Here is an 18,331-nt window from a genome sequence, read left to right on the forward strand (position 1 = left end):
ACATAACCTTTAATTTGTTCAAAAACTAATTGCGGAAAAACATAAATACATAAATTAAAAGACTCAAAAATATAAACTTCATCCTAGATCTTCTAGCAGTCCATCCATTCAGTCCATCCCCAATACACATGCCAAAGCTACCAAGAATCCATCCCGCCTTCCAAGCTTATTTTCCTGCACCATCTAAAATAAAAGAATGAGCCTAATGCCAAGCAAGGAAAATCTACTAAAACATATCATAAATCATAAGACTAAAAACATATACTATTAAACATATGATGTAAAAACGTAAAAACGTAAATTATAAAAGACAAGAGACTACATTATTAATGGCCATTAACTTATTGTTGTAGTATGTGATAAAACCATCTTGGTCCTCTGTCTACTAATTGAGGTAGGTTAGATCACAAAAATAGTATATGATAAACCATCTAGGTCCTCTGTCTACTAATCGAGGTAGGTTTAATCATAACTCTAATCTACAATAATGATAAAAATCTTGGGATTCGTTTGTTATCTAAGCAGCTATATTTCCCAAGTGACTACAACATAAAACATATACATATATATAAACATAACATAGCATATAAACATATCATAACACATACAATCTATCATATTTTCCTTACAAAAAACCGAGATATTGGAGACAGGAACAGGATGGAAAAATCCTAAAACCAAACAGTAAGAATCATAAGTTTCTAAAGAAATGGAGATGAAAAGGAGATCTAAACCATCAAGATAGAAACTTGCCGAAAACCTTAAGTTTCAAGAAACTTAAACACCTAACAAAAAGCCATAATAACAAGTTAGGATCTGAAAGAAAATAAAAGAACTATAATCTAAGGATAAGAATACCTTTGATAGACTAGGACTCCGATCTACACCTCAATACAAAAATGTCACTCTATCTTACTTCCTAAGTGAAATGCTTAGATTGGAAAGCTTTTAATCCTAAAACCCTAGTGTTTTCTCTCTAGAATAAACTTAGCAACTTGGAGGCTCTGATGAATGCTTGAATGATGAATGAAATGGCTAAGTGAAAGTCCTATTTACAAAGTTCAAGGAGTGAAACTAACCCCTTTTAAAAAGAATAAATAAATGAATAATAATTGAATAACTTTGAATTATCTGTTTAACAGATGCCTAAAACTCGGTCAAAAACGTTCAAGAGAAAATCTAAGTTGTTGTGGGCTATTTCTAATTTGGTTCCACAAAGTTTCAAAAATACATAAGGGCAGCCGATATATCGCCCCCTATAGGCAATATATCGCCTATCCCTATATCCAAGCCTTCATGGTTTCATTCGTGCGAAGTCGACGTGTTTTCCGTATCAACCTTACGCGATATATCGGCCCCTATAGCTGCAATATATCGGCATACGCTAATATTTTAAACACATTTTGCAGACTTTCAGCACACTTGAAGTTTATTTAAACAACTTTGACTGAGTAAAACGTGATCCTAACAGTTGTTGCAAGGTTCTAGACCTTCTAGATTTATCCATTATTAAATTATTCATCTAAAATCTGTATATCCTTAATAAACATACATGTGACAAGTGTCACGCTCTTAATTATTCTATCTGAACTTCGGTTATAATAAATATCATTTCTAGGACCAACTATATTAATAAAACCTTATGTTAAAACTAATATTTCTAAACTATAGGTAAACTTATATAATCCATAACTATCTCTATGAGTTTCCAACTAAATCCCAGCTTGAACCAATAATCACGAAAACTATAATACTACAGGCTACAACTACTACTATCTAGGTAAGTAAAATCCTGAGATGCTACATTGCACCGCCTCACTCCAAAACATCCTCATCAGAAGCATCCCCATCAACAACGTTCCCCCAACCCTCAGTGGTGCAATCATCAACCTCGCCCTCGCCTGTCTCCTCGGCTAGGCGAGCTTTGCAGTATGTCAAGATGTTCATGGCAGCTGACTCACCCATGAAACGGAAGTCAAGATTGCGGTTGAATCTCCAGAGAGTAAACAACATGTTGTTAGTCTTCTCGCAACTGCCCCTATGTGTCGCCTCAACCTCACAACGGATGTTGCCATGCTCATCCATGAGGATCATGCCGATGGCATCGTGTGAATCTATCAAGCTTTGGTATCCTACCGATCATGCTTCGTAGCTCTGGTGGCATCCTCGTGGGTAGAACGAGCCCTCGCGACCTCTTTCTCCGAGGAAACAATGCAGTGCAAGCTCTCAATAGGTCAGAAAGGGCACTCTCAAGATTCAAGCGAGCCTTCTGGAGATCCTCAGACTCTCGCTTGAGTTGGCAATGAAGGTTCAACACTTTCAATGCCACCTAAAAGGAAAAGAAAATTGTATGAACTTACTCATAAAAGAAAGAAAATGAGACAAGTCAAAATGGTTACCATGACAATGTTCTCCATCTGTTGGTGGGACAAGTCGAGAGAGGAGCATGTGGTTGCCAATGGCCAATTTCAGAGAATGTGAGGGCTCAGTGCTACAGACTCTAGCATCCCCTCACCATGACGATGCTTGCCTGAAGAGGCACGAGAGGTGGAAACACTAAGGAAGTCGATGAAGAAGGAGGATGCATGTGCACTGACGCCACAGGGAATGGAACGCCCCCCGAGAGAGGCCCCTGGGGCAAAGGTCATTTCTCCTGCCTTCCGAACCCCTCTGAAATGGTCATGGGCTGAGAAAAATACTCTAATGGGTCCATAGCTCCTACAATTCAGAAATCAAACAGGCAGTCAAAAAAGGCAGAAGCAAAATCATGACATCACATAAATAATTTTTAAAAAATAGCTTTGGCAGAAGATGGGCACTAAATACCCAACAAATCCATGAAAGAAGACCCACTAGAAAGTGCATGCCACTCGAATAAGGATCTAAAAAAACTCATATTGGCCTAGTTCCCCAAGGGGGACCCCACTCATGCCTCATCCTCTATATTAAGCTCGCGACCATCCAAATCGGTGGAAAAGAAAGAGCGCAACGATGCAAACTCTGCATGGGTAGTGGCTAGGAAATCATCCCACTGAGTCAGGAAAGAACTGTGCAGTGAAGATCACGAGGACTCCCCCTATACCTGGGTAGGCCTCGAAGAGCCAGCAATGGAGGAGGTCCCACAAACCTCAACCATTAGAGGAGCCAAAGTGTTACAAAAGTCTTAGGACGATGAGTGTGTCAAGCAAGGAGCCGAAGGACTGCCGACCTCAGAGGTCGCCACCCGCGATGGGCTCGCCACCGTCAGTCACCCTTGTGCATGCCTCGCAAATTTCCAGGACTCCACGTCTCACAGTATTAACCTCAATGAGCTGAATAATAGGAATGCCCCACAAATCAACTTCCTCAACAAGTGGAGAGGGCTTCACTGAGTTCAGGAACTGGTGAGAGCCCAACAAGCACAAATCTGTAAGTTCTGGTCAGAAAGGAGGAAGTGTGCAATCTTATACTTAGTAGCAACTATGGTCTGCAGAAACTCAAGGCGCTCCTAGTAACTGGGCCATGCCATCATAAGAGTAAAGGCATCTATCAAAAACAACACACGCATTAGAAGAAGGCATGTAATGAATAGTCAGGTGACCCTCACCACCCGCTAGGAGGGGCTCGCCACTCACCAATGGTGAAGACTCCCACAATGGTTGGCGAGAATAGCGCCCTAGCTCTCCAATATAATATCTCATATGGAAGGGGTAAAAAGGACTTACCAACTCACCTGAAGACCATGTGGGTGGAGTTGATGGTTTTTTGTAAATAAATATCAATGGGGATATTCCCCGGTGTTGTACTTTCTGCTAACCACCAAGTCCGACACCTCGGCCTGAATGCGAAGATGATAAAATCCATATGTCCTCCCCTTTAGGTTGAATTGAAGATGGTATAAGTAATGAATCTCTTGAGGCGAAGGAGGCTCCCAGCCTAAGATCCAAAATAATACATGAAGCCCGAGGACAATTCAATATGTTTTGGGCATCAGCTGGAAGGGCGCCACCTGGAAATAGTTAGCGACTCTGATCAAATAGTTGTTATGATTGGTTAAATACAAAAGATAAGTGTTAAAATACAAGCAAGGTATAAACACTTAGTAAATTTCACATAGTGAAGATGTGAAATTTGAGCTTCAATTGTAGACACTTTTAAAATGCATTTTTGGGTCCAAAGTGATACATGAAGGTATCTAAGGGTTCCCAAAAAGTTTGGTAGCATTTATAGCATTTTTAGGACCTTTGGAAGTGTCCAACAAATAGATAGGGTGGTAATACGTGGCCACCCAAGAGGAGTAGCACCACATGAAGGCGACGTATCGCCAAGTAGGCGACGCATCGCCTGCTGTAGTGCGTAAAAGTTGCGTGAAATGCTCTTAATGACGTGTTTTACAAGTCTAATCCTATTTGTTAGACCTAATGACGGTGCCTACTCTATATAAGAGTAAAAAAAGTATTTTGGAAGACTTGATCACTCTCTCCAATCTCTCTCTAGCTCTAAGAATCTCTAGTTTTATCCAAGAACTCTCAAAGAAAGTGCTTGACTTTGAGAGTATAAGGCATGTTCAACCTCAATCCTCATTTCCTCTTAGAAAATGCCTCAAGCATCCATGGAGGGTAGGAAATAGAGTATTAGATCAGCGTTTTGCAATGTGTATAAGCCTTGGATTTGTGATTTTACATTGTTAAAAAAGGATTAATCAAAGTGGTGGTTTTTGCCTAGGGTTTTTAAGCTTCATCAAGGTTGAACAAGACCATTCATGTACTTGGGTTTGCAAGTTCTTTCTTAATTCTTTTTTAGTCTCTGTCAATTCAATTTTTGTGTAGTTTCTAAATTTTGAGGTGGTGTTATCTCACTCTACCCCAACATTCTAATACTCTATAATCTGAGATAGAAGAATCCAACACCTTTTCAGCATTGAAATTCATGGCTCAAGATTTTGTAAGATTGGATAGGTTTGATGGGACTAACGTTGTTCATTAGCAAGACAAGATTAGATTCTTGCTCTCTACTTTGAAGGTTTTATATGTCTTGGACAAAGACCTAAATGCCTTGGGAGAGCCCAAGGAAGATGATACTCAAGAAGTTGTCAAAGAACAGAAGAAGCGCGAAGAAGATGAATTGATATGTAGAGGTCACATCCTCAATACTCTTTCAGATAGGCTCTATGATCTCTACACCAACACCAAGACCACCAAGGAGATTTGGGAGGCCTTAGAAAAGAAGTAAAAAGTAGAAGAATAAGGTACTAAGAAATTCCTTATTACTCAATATATGAAATTCAAATTTCATGATGATAAACCCCTTCTCCCTCAAATACGTGAATTGAAAATTATTGTGAATAAATTGTCTACACTTAATATTGTATTTCCGGAAAAATTCCTTGTCGGTTCCATTATAGCCAAGTTACTTCATTCTTGGAGAGGCTATAGAAAGAAAATTCTCCATAGAAATGAAGAGATTTTTTGGAGGAAATTCTCAAACACTTTGCTAGAGATTGTAGGTTCAAGAGGAACCAAAACAATGAGGCAAGAGTCAATTCAACCCAAGATGAGCTAGTGGCATCACTAAGCAAAGTTAATGCCATTCATGGAAAGGTGAGTGGGTGGTGGTATGATACTTGTGACACCATTCATGTTACCTATGATAGAACTTTTTTCAAGACATTTGAATCCTCAAAGGAAGGGTATGAGATACAAATGAGCACTAAGAAAAGGTCCAAGGTTGAAGGAAAGGGAACCATTGATTTGTTCTTCACATCTGGCAAGAAGGTTGCACTCGCCAATGTTTTGTATGTACTGAAAAGTAGTAGAAACCTTGTGAGTGGAAATTTTCTTGGTAAACCGGGAATCAAGGTTGTGATAGATTTTGACAAGCTTATTTTTTTCAAAATACAATGTTTTTGTGGGAAAGGGATATGCTTGTGATGGAATGTTAAAACTTTGCACTTCAGTTAACAATGTGAACAACAAAGTTTCTTCTTGTTGTTATTATATGTGTGACTTGAGTTCTATTAATTTGTGGCATGTTAGACTTGCACATATAGGATTTCGCATAATCAAAAGGGCTATCGAATGTGGATTAATTGATTGTGATAATGTTGAGCATAATAAATGTGAATTGTGTGTTAAATCTAAAATGGTAAAGAAACATTTTCCTAGTGTTGAAAGAAACTCAAAGTTGTTAGATTTGATACATAGTGATTTATGTGAACTTAATGGAATGTTGACTAGAGGACCAATTATATATTTTATTACTTTCATTTATGATTTCTCTAGGTTCACATATGTATATTTTCAAAAGAATAAAAATTAAGTATTTGATGTGTTTAAGGTTTATAAAGCGGAAGTTGATAGGGGTGGTAAATATTTTTCAAATGAATTTAACTTGTTTTGTGAAGAGCATGGTATAATTCATGAATGTACAGCCTCTTATACTCCACAACAAAATGGTATAGAGGAAAGAAAAAATAGAACATTTATTGAGATAATTAATGATATGCTATTACACTCTTAATTGAATTTTAGTTTGTGGGGTGAAGCCTTGCTATCCACTTGTCATATTTTGAATCGTGTTCCCATGGAGAAAATAATATCTCTCCATATGAGTTATGGAAAGGAAAGAACCAAACATTGATTATCTTAAAGTGTGGGGTGTTTGCTTATTTCAAGAGTACCGATCCTAAAAGGACCAAGTTGGGTCCAAGGGCTATAAGATGTGCATTTGTGAATTATGCCCAAAATAGCAAAGCTTACAGATTATTAGACTTTGAGTATATTATAACAATTTAATCAAGAGATGTTGAGTTCTTTGAGAACATGTCATGCGATGACAACAAGTTAGAACCAACTCAAATTAGAGAGCCTCAAGAGGAGACTCATGAAATAATTGGTGAGCAACCTCAATTGCCTAGAAGGATCCAAAGGCTCAAAGATTTGGGATCATGTGAGAAGTGTTCTCAAATAGAGACACAATACCTTGTTGAAAGTGATAATGAGGAATTTGCTTGGAAACATCCAAAATTACTTCAAATAGAAGATGATCCCAAAACATTCAAAGAAGCAATGTCCTCAAGAGACTCCATTTTTTGTAAGGAGGCAATTAATGATGAAATGGATTCAATTATGTCAAACCACACTTGGGAATTGGTTGACCTACCAAAGGGGTCTAAACCAATTGGGTACAAATGGGTATTTAGAAAGAAATACCATACCGATGGCACTATACAAACCTTCAACGCTAGGTTAGTAGCCAAGGATTTCAAATAAATGGAGGGAATAGATTACTTTGACACATATGCATTGGTAGCAAGAACTACTTCTATAAGATTTTTGTTCGCCTTATCATTTACATATAGCCTTTATGTTCACAAAATGGATGCGAAAACAATATTCCTAAATGAGGATCTCGCTGAGGAGGTCTATATGGAACAACTTGAGAGTTTTGTTATTCAAGGAAATGAACATAAAGTGTATAGACTTGTCAAATCATTATTTGGTTTGAAACAAGCTCCAAAAAAATGGCATGAGAAGTTTGATAAAGTCACTGTTTTTACTAGATTTAGACACAATAATGCGAACAAGTGCTTATACTCTAAGACTTGTGGTGATTATGTCATACTTGTTTGTCTATATGTAGATGATATGTTGATTTTGAGTAATGACATGAAATGAATAATAGAAACAAAGAGGTTTCTATCTTTTAACTTTAAATAAAAGACCTTGGAGAGGTGGATACGATTCTAGGTAACAAAGTTAGAAGGAATAGTGGGGTTTTTGTGTTGAGTCAAACCCACTATGTTGAGAAAGTGCTCGACAAATTTAGTCATCTCAAAATCAAAGATGCACTTACACCATTTGATTCAAACATGAAGTTTGAAAAGAATGGAGGTAGTGCAGTGACTCAATTGGAATGTGCAAGTGCAATAGAAAGCCTAATGTACGACGCTCATTGCACAAGAACAAATATTGCATATGCGATTAGCAAAGTTAGTAGGTTTACTAGAAATACAAGTATCAAGCATTGGAAAGCTATTAAGAGATCTTTTGGTTATCTTAAGGGTACCAAAGAGTATATTCTTCACTATACAAACTTTCTAAAGATACTTGGAGGATATTCCGATGCTAATTGGATATCAAGAGATGGAGATAATATCTCCACCGCCGGTTGGGTGTTTCCTCTTGGAGGAGGTTCAATCTCATGTGCCTCCAAGAATCAAACTTGTATATCACACTCAACCATGGAAGCGGAGTTTATAGCTTTAGTGACAACTGGCAAAGAGGTCGAGTGGCTTAGGAATCTCATGATGGTTCATTTAACCGCAGATATGGTATATCAAATTTTAATATATTGTGATGGCCAATCTGCATGTGCTAGAGCATATAATAGTGCGTATAATGGAAAGTCTAGACATATTAGTCTAAGACATTAATATGTGAGACAATTGATTCAAGGTGGAATCATATCGATCTCATATGTTAAGACAAGTGAGAACTTAGCTGATCCATTTACAAAACCTCTTATGAGAAGGTTAGTAAGTTCTACTTCAAAGGGATGGGATTGAAACTCGTAAAATAATAGATTCACCAATGATGGAAACCCAACTCTCAACTTGTACAAATCAAGGGAAAGATTTCAAAGGGTAAGAACAAGTTATTGATAAGTGAATAGTTTCAACACTAAAATTTATGATTAGTTCTATCCAAGATGGTCAGTATTGGCTGCTACCAAGTTAGGGTTAAGCCTAGAGCTTTTAATGAAGTTTAGTTGAGTGTAACAAGCATCTATAAAGGTAGCAAAGATGCTATAAGAACTTCACCTATGTGGACTTAGAGGTGGTGTCACCTCTCATGGGAGTTGGAGCTTCTCCCCGGAAAGTTCATGAAGAGAGGAGCAAATGGCCATGATAGTTCCAAGAGAGAAAGTGGGAAAATAAAAGATATGGTGGAGGTGTGTGAGGTATCCCCGATTTTATCATATGGAATAACTGGTTCAAGCTTTTAAGCAACTAATGATTTCAATAGGACTTTGTGGTATTTTCACTAAGGTAAAGTTCAAACTGAAAGGCACTTTATTTTATGCACCAAAATTATTGTAAGTCAGAGAACAAGGCTTGTATTTAACCACGTGGGGGATTGTTATGATTGGTTAAGTACAAAAGATAAGTGTTAAAATACAAAGGTATAAACACTTAGTAATTTTCACATAGTGCAGATGTGAAATTTAAGCTTTAATTGTAGGCACATTTAATGTGTGTTTTGGGTCCAAAGTGATGCATGAAGGTATCTAAGGGTTCCCAAAAATTTTGGTAGCATTTAGAGAATTTTTAGGACCTTTGGAAGTATCCAAAAAACAGAGAGGGTGGCGATACATCGCTGCCCAAGAGGAGTAGTATCGCCTGATGCTTAAAGTTTCAAAAAACTCTAACAGGAGATGCATCGCCTGCATGCAGACAACACATCACCTACTGTAGTACATACAAGTTACGTGAAATTCTCTTAATGACGTGTTTTATAAGTCTAATCCTATTTGTTAGACCTAATGACGGTGCCTACTCTATATAAGGGTCAAAATAGTGTTTTGGAAGACTTGATCACTCTCTCCAATCTCTCTACCCTCTCTCTCTCTCTCTCTCTCTCTCTCTCTCTCTCTATAGCTCCAATAATCTCTAGTTTTCAAATAAAGTGCTTGACTTTGAGAGTTTAAGGCTTGTTCAATCTCTATCCTCATTTCCTCTTAGAAAAGGCCTCAAGCATCCATGGTGGCTAGGAAATAGAGTATTAGGACAGCGTTTTGCAATGTGTATAAGCTTTGGATTTGTGATTTTTCTTTGTTTAAAAGGATTGCTCAAAGTGGTGGTTTTTTCCTAGAGTCTTGAAGCTTCATCAAGGTTGAAGAAGACTAGTCATCTACTTGGGTTTGCAAGTTCTTTCTTAATTCTATTTTAGTCTCTGTCAATCAAATTTTTGTGTAGATTCTAAATTTTGAGGTGGTGTTATCTCACTCTCCCCTAACAATAGTCATGCAACAAAAGGATAGCCCCAGGATCGCAGTGTCGAGGGCTTCATGCCTGCTAGCCCTGCGGAGGTCGATCTGGCGCTCATCAGGTCTAGAAAGCCTACACTTGACTGTATTCGGGATGACATGATGGGAGGTCTTCTGCTCTAGGTGAGATGTGCTCATGACCATAAGGAGTATAGGATAAATCACCCTCGATTGATGAGGGTTGTGTATCGTGAGTCCGCCTAGCGACCACGGTGGAGTCCCCGCTGGAAGACGATTCCAACTCAACTGGTCGAAGGACAACAGTCTCAAAGGGGTACCTGAAATAAGAAACATTCAAGAAGTCAGTTCCAACAACTCACAAAAAATCCTCATGAGAGGCCCACTCTCCGCAAGCGGAAAACGCAAAAACCCGCTAGAGAAAATTCAAAGAAATATACAAAGTACCTCTCCCATCATCCCTAGAAGTTGGCGAGGAGGCCCGGGGCCTTGGTGGCTTGACTGAGGGACGACGCTCTAGATGGAAAAACCACCTACGGCTGTGCAGAAATTTTTACAACCCACCCAACCCAAATAATCTGCCAAAACCCAACCAAAAAAACTGCCAAAAAACGCAACCCGAATAAATCAACAAAAATTTAAACCGCTCAAATGTTACATTGGGTAGGTTGAACATTATTATCAACCCACCCAAATAATAAATTACTATTTTTAATAAATTTATATATATATTAATATATTATATAAAAAATTAAATTTTTATTTTTTTAAAAAAAATATCCTAGGTTATACGATTACTAAGTCAGCCTCTAGCTCATTCTTTCTCATTTCTTGGTATGCCGCTACTCTCTCCTCTTTCTCTTGACTTTCTCTCAACTCAAATTTTGAGAGCACTAGGTAGTAGGCAATCCATTTTGTCTCTCCCTCCGGCCTCCCTTCTCTTTAGTTCAATGCCTCTATCGACTTTGTCTAAGTGTCCATCTTCTCTCTCATCTCCACCGCTCTTCTCTCTCGTCTCTAGTAGCAAAAGTGCAGGACTCCGTCTTCGATAGAAACACGACTTCAACTTCGGAAACATCAACAACAAACAGGTACCATATCTCTTCCAATCAATTCTGGCATTCTCTGAGTTTTTGTGGCAGAAAACTTGATTAATTATTGGTGTTTCACTGCTGCAAGTTTCTTAATTTTTGATGGTTTCACTGCTGCAAATGTCTTGCATTCTCTGATATTTTTTATGGCAGAAAAATTGATTAAGTTTTGGGTATATGACTACTGCAACTGTCTTAATTTTTCTCTGTATTTCACTACTGCAAATGTCTTAATTTTTATGTGTTTCACTGCAGCAAGTATCTTGCATTTTCTAATTCTTTTATGTGGCAAAAAACTTGATTAAGTTCTCACTTTTTATGTGTACCCATAAGTCTTGCTGCAAGTATTTAAATGTTTCTTCTCTTGGTGAATATATAGATTTTCATGAATCATTCTTACTATTAGTTATTTATTTGTTTTGGATGAGCATTGAGAAAAATGGGTACTCGTACGTAAGGTTGTTGGTATGTTCAATGTTTCTTCTTACATTACATATGTATATAGTCATACTCTATAAAATAATGCACAATGTGGGAACATATGTGGGAAATTAAATTGTTAGTTTAGATTAGATTGCTTCACTTGAGATAGTCTCTTTGGGTTATTAACATATGTAGTGCACCTTCCATTACTTAAATTAAAAAAAATAGTGAGAATATGCTTTGGATATAATCAAGGTTTGATTTGTGATGCTTACCCGTAAGCATGCTAGTTCAATGTTTATATTCTTATCAGTAATATGTAGTAAAAATTTATAGAAAATTTTGGTTGCATTAATTGTTTGTAGTTCAATGTTTCTTTGCATGTAAGTATACAAGCTAGTAGAAATTTATAGAGAATTTGGGTTGCATTAATTGTTTGTGAAATTTATATAGGCTAGTAGAAATTTATAGAGAATTTGGTTAAAGGTGAATGAGCATAATAATATGGTGAGGTTGAAGAAACTACCATAATCATATAATGTAGTATTTTTATTTGGTTTACTTTTTTAATCTCACCTTGTGTTGTGTTGTGTTTACTAAATACATTTAGGTTAGAATGTGTATGATATATTTTTTTGCAGATAATTACATGTGGAAACTAAAGATGAAAATGTGGATGATTTGGTGAAATAATGGATTAAATATGCAGAGACTGAAGAAGGCGTTGCTGAAATCGAACGACTACAAAAAAGGAGTCAAAATAATCAATTCGAGAGATTTTAGTAGAACAATCAATGAACAATAAATGAGCCAAAAACCTAACAATAATGAGCAATAAATAATAAAGAGCACCGGGATTTATAGAGGTTCGGCCCCAAGAATTGGTAATGACCTACTTCCTCTTAGATTTGTATTAATCTTGAAGGTTTACACAAGATCACAAGGGATTACAAGTGGAATTCTATGTGTAAAATACAATGCAATAAGGTATAATTGCTACCAGGTATAAAAATAGGTTATCTGTATGTTTCTAAACACTGGTTGGTAGGCTAGTTCGTGAACCCCCTTTACTATGGTGAAGGGTTTGTATTTATAATGCTCTATTGGCCCAGGGGCTGCACACGAGCGTAACTAATGGTGGAAATATCCCATTATTCTCCCAGGTTGTTAGAGTCCTATTCGTTAAGAGCCTTGACCGAGTCTTCAGGGCTATTAGGTGCCCTCTGCAGGTTGTTGGGCGATTCTTACGAACTGCTAATGGTGAGTGTAACCTCTTCTCACCGACCAGGTTTGGCTATCCATCATACTAAGTAGCTAAGATTCTAGTGGTATTCCATTGAGCAGTATTAGAAGGACTTCCCCTTAAGATTGGGAAAGGTGCAACCATCATGGACACAGGCTTCTTGAACATCTCTCACTAATGTTTGCTTAACAACGTTCCTCACCAAGAACCCCTCATAGGAGACTCAATGATATGCCTTGGCAAGGTCTTGGGACAAGTGTTTACCGTCCATAAACTGCTTACCCTATCAAGCAGTAACTTTTCATATACCCCACAGGTATACACAGACCAGCCTGTCGGGGGGTCTGCCCAGTCTACTCCATGTGTCCAAGCTCAATGCCACGTCAGATATGTAAATTTTTGGGATAACATTTTCCCCCCAAATTTGCAATGGTGCAAAGGCAACATGGAAACTTTCTTTTTGAGGCCATACCGTCTGCCCCCTGACACGTGGCACGATATCCGGCCCAATAAGTTGCCTTAGTGTTTCCCCAAATTTCCAAAAAATAAGTTTTCACTCAATCCCGCCATTTTATTGTAACCATAAAGTGCCATAATTCCCTGACTACACTGATGGTTGTGAAACTTTCAAGAAGTGCGTTGACGTGTGCGAAAATTGAGAGGACGTGATTGTAGAGAGTGTGGCAGATGGGTGGCCAGAGTTTATTGCTGATATATGTGGGGAGGCATATTGGCAGCAGCTGAAGAGACTGCTGAGTAGACGAGTGCATTAAATTTTTGCAGGAAAAGGCTCGCTTCTCTTTTCCTATAAATAAGGGTGCCCCACCCTCTCTTCCTTTTTCACCTTATTCTACACTTCACGCAAACCAGGGTCAAAACCCTAAACCTCCTCATACTAGTTTGTTTGAGAGCCAACCCGTGCTCAGACTTCTGTGGCCCACAATCTTCACACCACAAGCACGTTCCTGACACTACATTCTCGCAGTAAGTAAGTTTTCCAAACTTCTCTATTTGACTTGGCATTATGTTGTAAGAAATATTTTTTCTTTTTCTGCATTCTTGATTGTAGTCATGGGTGGTTTATTGAGAAAATCTTTAGGTTGTATTTGCATGTCGCTTGAATCTAGGTTTGAATGAATGTTTTGGGTAGTTCTAGGAATGGGTCAATCGCATTAGCCTTTGATTTCCTAAAAATCCACCTCACGATGCCCTTTTTTTTTACTGATTTGTGTTCGGTGTTCCTAAAGAACACAATGAACAATTCTTGAAAAGAAATTTGAAATTTTTTTTGTTTCTTCAACATTTCCTGCTCTTGATCTGCTGTATTTTCTAATTGGTGCTTCTCATTGTTCGTCATTTTATACTGGTCGGTGCTCTCACCTCTTCCTTTCCCCCTTTTTCTTCTACGCGCAGACCGATGGGGGGGTGATCACCGGGCTGACATCGACATGCAGCAACAATCACCGTGCAGAGGTACCGACCAACCTGAAAAGCCCCTCTACCAGTCAGTGACTATGGCTTGTACAAATAATATTGCTCGTACGGACGATGCACAAAATCCCCATGTCGCCCATTGTGCCACTGTTGCTAGAAATCAAGAAGCACTACCCACCGATGAAGGGCCAACCAGATCTGGCCAGGAGGAAGACTCCGGGATAGAATATGTCACAGAAATTTATACCGAGGTGATTTTAAACCCATCTCAGGAGACGGGAGAGCCCCCCTATACGCAGATCCCGCAAGCACCACTTCCAACAAGCAACTGAATAACGACAAGGAGCATTACAAACTCAGAAGTGCCACAATTCTCAAGCCCACTGCCCAGCAGAAGGTAAAGAATCCCAGATTCGATTTTTGCGCTTCCTGCGATACTTTCAGAGTGTGGCAAACTATTTTGAGATTTTCCCTACTTAGATTAGTCCTAAAGGTATTAGATTTCTATCTTCTTAGTATGTCTTGTACAAATCCGAGGGTTGGCCGGTGCCTTCCGCGCATGAAGTAAACTATTTGTTTGACCTCAAGTCCAGCCCCTGCTAGGGCCGCTCAGGGTATTTTTATTTTAGCCATAGGGATTCAGACAACTATCTAGCCAACACTTAAGCCATTTTTAAGGTTGGGGAGTATGACAGCCAGTACTTTGTCACCACAGACATTGCTGCCAACCATCTTTGTTTTCAGCGCAAAGGTCCTTTTAGCTGTCTGTTGAGTCTAGTGATGTGTTGTGTTTAGGTTGTGTTTTAGGTAGTTTTTATTACGCTTAGCTATTATTTAGTGTGGTACTATGCTTATTTTTGTTTGTTTTCAGATTTTAGCGTATAAATAAAGGAAAAGAACAATTGGAGCAAATTGGCAAAAAAATGATGAAAAATTGGATTTTTGGTGTTGATTCCATGAAAAGATGAATCCTCAAGGGAATTTTTGGCTTCGGTTATTTTTAGGGATAAAAAGCGCGAAAATTGAATAAGTGGTAAAGGGTCGCGGCGCTATAATGTTGAGTCGCGGCCAGGTCCAAGGCAGAAAGCATATTTTTCGAGGTTTGACACGGGCCGTGGCTTAGGAACAGACGGTCGCGGCGCTGAAGGATATGTATGCCTAGAAATTCAACCTGAGTCGCGGCACTAAAGAGGTTAGGTTGCAGCCCACCTGACATCCACGCAAATCACCAAACTGACATGGGCCACGGCACTTGAAGTGCTGGGTCGCAGCCCGCATTGCTTCCAAAGAAAGAAATTAGGTTTTAAACCTAATTTTGAGTGGGTGAAATCAGATAGAGGGGGAGAACGAACTCTGAAGGAGGAAACACACCGTGCACCATCTCCATTCGCTCTCTAGATTTGTTGTTCTATTTCCTTTTAATTCTATGTTATTTTTAATTATTGTTTATGTTTAGAATGACAATGTTGAACTAATTTCTATATTAGAGTTTTCAATGGATTCTCTTGAACTCCTTTGATGATCTAATGCAATACTAGTATTTTTCTTCTTCGTCTATTAAGCTTGTCTCAATCTATTTTAATGCATGAAATGTGATTGGCCATCTTATTTCATTGTCTATTTGTGTTTGAATTGAAATTCTGAAAAGAGAAATTTAAACAAGCTTTGATTGAAATAGCATAGATTTAATCTAAAACGAAAGTATCTAGGTTATTTGTGTAGCATCTAGGTTATGAACCCAATACCTCTTGATTGTTGAATTTATCATAGAAATATAGAAAGTTCATAATTAGGTTGAGTTTTATAATTCCTAATACGATTATAAAATACCTTAACAACTTGTTAGCTTAATAAGAAGAAGATTTTTTAATATTGTGTTAGTTAATGATAGGAGGGAATGTAGATGAATTTAAAATCCATTGTTTAAATCCTTGGTATTTTATTCTTGTTTATGTTCTTCCAATCTTGCATATTTTAGTAGTTTTATTGTTTTTAATCATCAAAATACAAAACCAATTTTTGTTAACCAAATAGAAACTAAGAACTAATTATCTGGTAATAGATAATTCAGTCATTGGGGAACGATACTTGGTCTTACCAAGAAATTATTATAAATTGCGACTGTGTGCACTTGCATAGCTTTAATTTTTGCAACAAGTTTTTGGCACCGTTGCCGGGGACTTGAAATTATCAATATCAATATAATTAATTCTATTTCTAAGTTGGTTGTTGTGTGAACTGTTTCTAACTTGTTTATTGTGCATTCTTGACCATTTTTTAGGTAGTTGTGTTATATGCATAGCAGAAGAGGAGGGGACAGCCTTGTTTCTATTAATACTGAGATTAAGAAAGTGTACAGGCAGAATCGTAGAAGAGAGCTTCTGGTCAAACTGTGGTTATGGAAAATCCTCAAAACAGTGATTGGTTGAATGGAGGGGTTCTAGAAATGGTGTAATGACAAGCTCATAACCCCGCTGTGAGAAGCTTACGGGATTATGTACTCCCAACTGTTATGGGAGTGCAAACATGTATAAGACCACTGGCTGTGGAGGCTAATAACTTTGAGATTAAGCCAGCGATCTTACAAATGGTGCAGTCCATCGTGCAATTTGGTGGCTTACCCTCAGAAGATCCTCATATGCGCATAGCTAATTTTCTAGAGTTATGTGCAACATTCAAGTATAATGAAGTGAGCGGCAATGCATTCAGGTTGAGGCTATTCCCATTTTCTCTGTGGGATAGAGCAATAATTTGGTTGAACTCCCTTCAATCCAACTCTATAAATACTTGGCAGGATCTAGCTCAAAAACTCCTGGCCAAGTTCTTTCCTCCATCAAAGGTAGCAAAGTTGAGGGGAGAGATTAATAATTTCTATCAGGTGGAGGGAGAGTCTTTGTATGATGCCTGTGAGCGTTTTAAGGAGTTGTTGAGAAGATGCCCCCATCATGGTATCGATAAGTGGATGCTTGTCCACAATTTTTACAATGGCTTGTGTACTACTACTCGTACCATAATTGATGCTGCAGCTGGTGGGGCATTCATGAGTAAGAGTGCCAATGAAACATATGAATTGTTAGAAGACATGGCCACCAACAATCACCAATGGCTTGATGAGAGGTCAACGGGTGTTATAAAGGTTGTCGGAATTCATGAACTTGATGCCATTACTGCCTTGACTGCTCAGGTGGCTTCCTTGACAAAATAGTTGCAATAGAATGATGTGTCTGCTAATGCCATTCAGATGCCAACAAGTTGTGAAATTTTTAGGGGCCCACATTCTTTTGATCAATGTCCTTCAGGTGACCTTAATGATAATAATCCTATGGACCAAGCTCAGGTTCAAGCAGTGGGAAATTTTCAGAGGCCTTTCAACAACCCATTCTCCTACACTTACAATCCTGGTGGGAGAAATCACCCAAATTTCTCATGGAGAAACAATCAAGGCCAACAGTCACAGTTTTAGGGCCAATACTAGTAGAATATGCCACAATAGCCCATGAATCAAGCTTCCTCCTCACAAAAACCTAGGCCACAAGTTCAACAAGAAAATCCCAATGAATTGCAAGTAACTCTGTTGACTCTCACCAATACTCAAACTCAGTTTATGAGTGAGACAAGATCATCCATTCAAAATCTTGAGACACAAATGGGGCAGTTGGCAAACATGTTGAATAACAGACCTCAAGGGAATTTCCCTAGCAATACTGTGGTGAATCCCAAGGAACAATGTCAAGCCATCACTTTGAGAAGTGGTAAGCAAGTTGAACAATTTGTGCCTAAATCATTTATTGAGAAGAACAAAGAGTTGGGTGAGACATTTAGTTCCAAGAGTTAAAAGGTTACTGAATACCATCCTTCTACAGAAAAGGCACCTCTAATTATTGTTGTTGATTCTCCAGTAAAAATCCCATGCCATCCGAGGCTTAGGAAAACTGCACATGATAAACTGTTTTCTATGTTTTTAGAGGTGTTCAAAAAGTTACGCATTAACATCTCCTTCGCTGAAGGTTTAGAACAGATGCCTAGCTATGTAAAGTTCATGAAGGAGATTCTATCTAAAAAAGAGAAAAATGGAGGATTATGATACTGTAGCCTTGACATAGGAGTGTAGTGTTATTCTACAAAGGAAGCTCTCCCAGAAACTGAGAGATCCAAG

At 38.2% G+C, this 18,331-nt stretch overlaps 1 protein-coding gene and 1 non-coding gene across 2 annotated transcripts; one reads left to right on the forward strand and one right to left on the reverse strand.

Moving 5' to 3' along the window:
• Positions 1-16,687: 16,687 nt before the first annotated feature.
• LOC133792019 (uncharacterized) lies at positions 16,688-17,638 on the forward strand. Its single transcript, XM_062229928.1, has 2 exons — positions 16,688-17,359; positions 17,417-17,638. The coding sequence occupies exons 1-2, from the start codon at positions 16,688-16,690 to the stop codon at positions 17,636-17,638; spliced, it is 894 nt and encodes a 297-aa protein (XP_062085912.1).
• LOC133793118 (small nucleolar RNA R71) lies at positions 17,021-17,127 on the reverse strand. The gene has a single exon (XR_009874578.1). It is a non-coding gene; the product is annotated as a small nucleolar RNA R71 (small nucleolar RNA).
• Positions 17,639-18,331: the final 693 nt, after the last annotated feature.

Source organism: Humulus lupulus, chromosome 7 (assembly GCF_963169125.1).
Source record: "Humulus lupulus chromosome 7, drHumLupu1.1, whole genome shotgun sequence".
NCBI classification, from domain to species: Eukaryota; Viridiplantae; Streptophyta; class Magnoliopsida; order Rosales; family Cannabaceae; genus Humulus; species Humulus lupulus.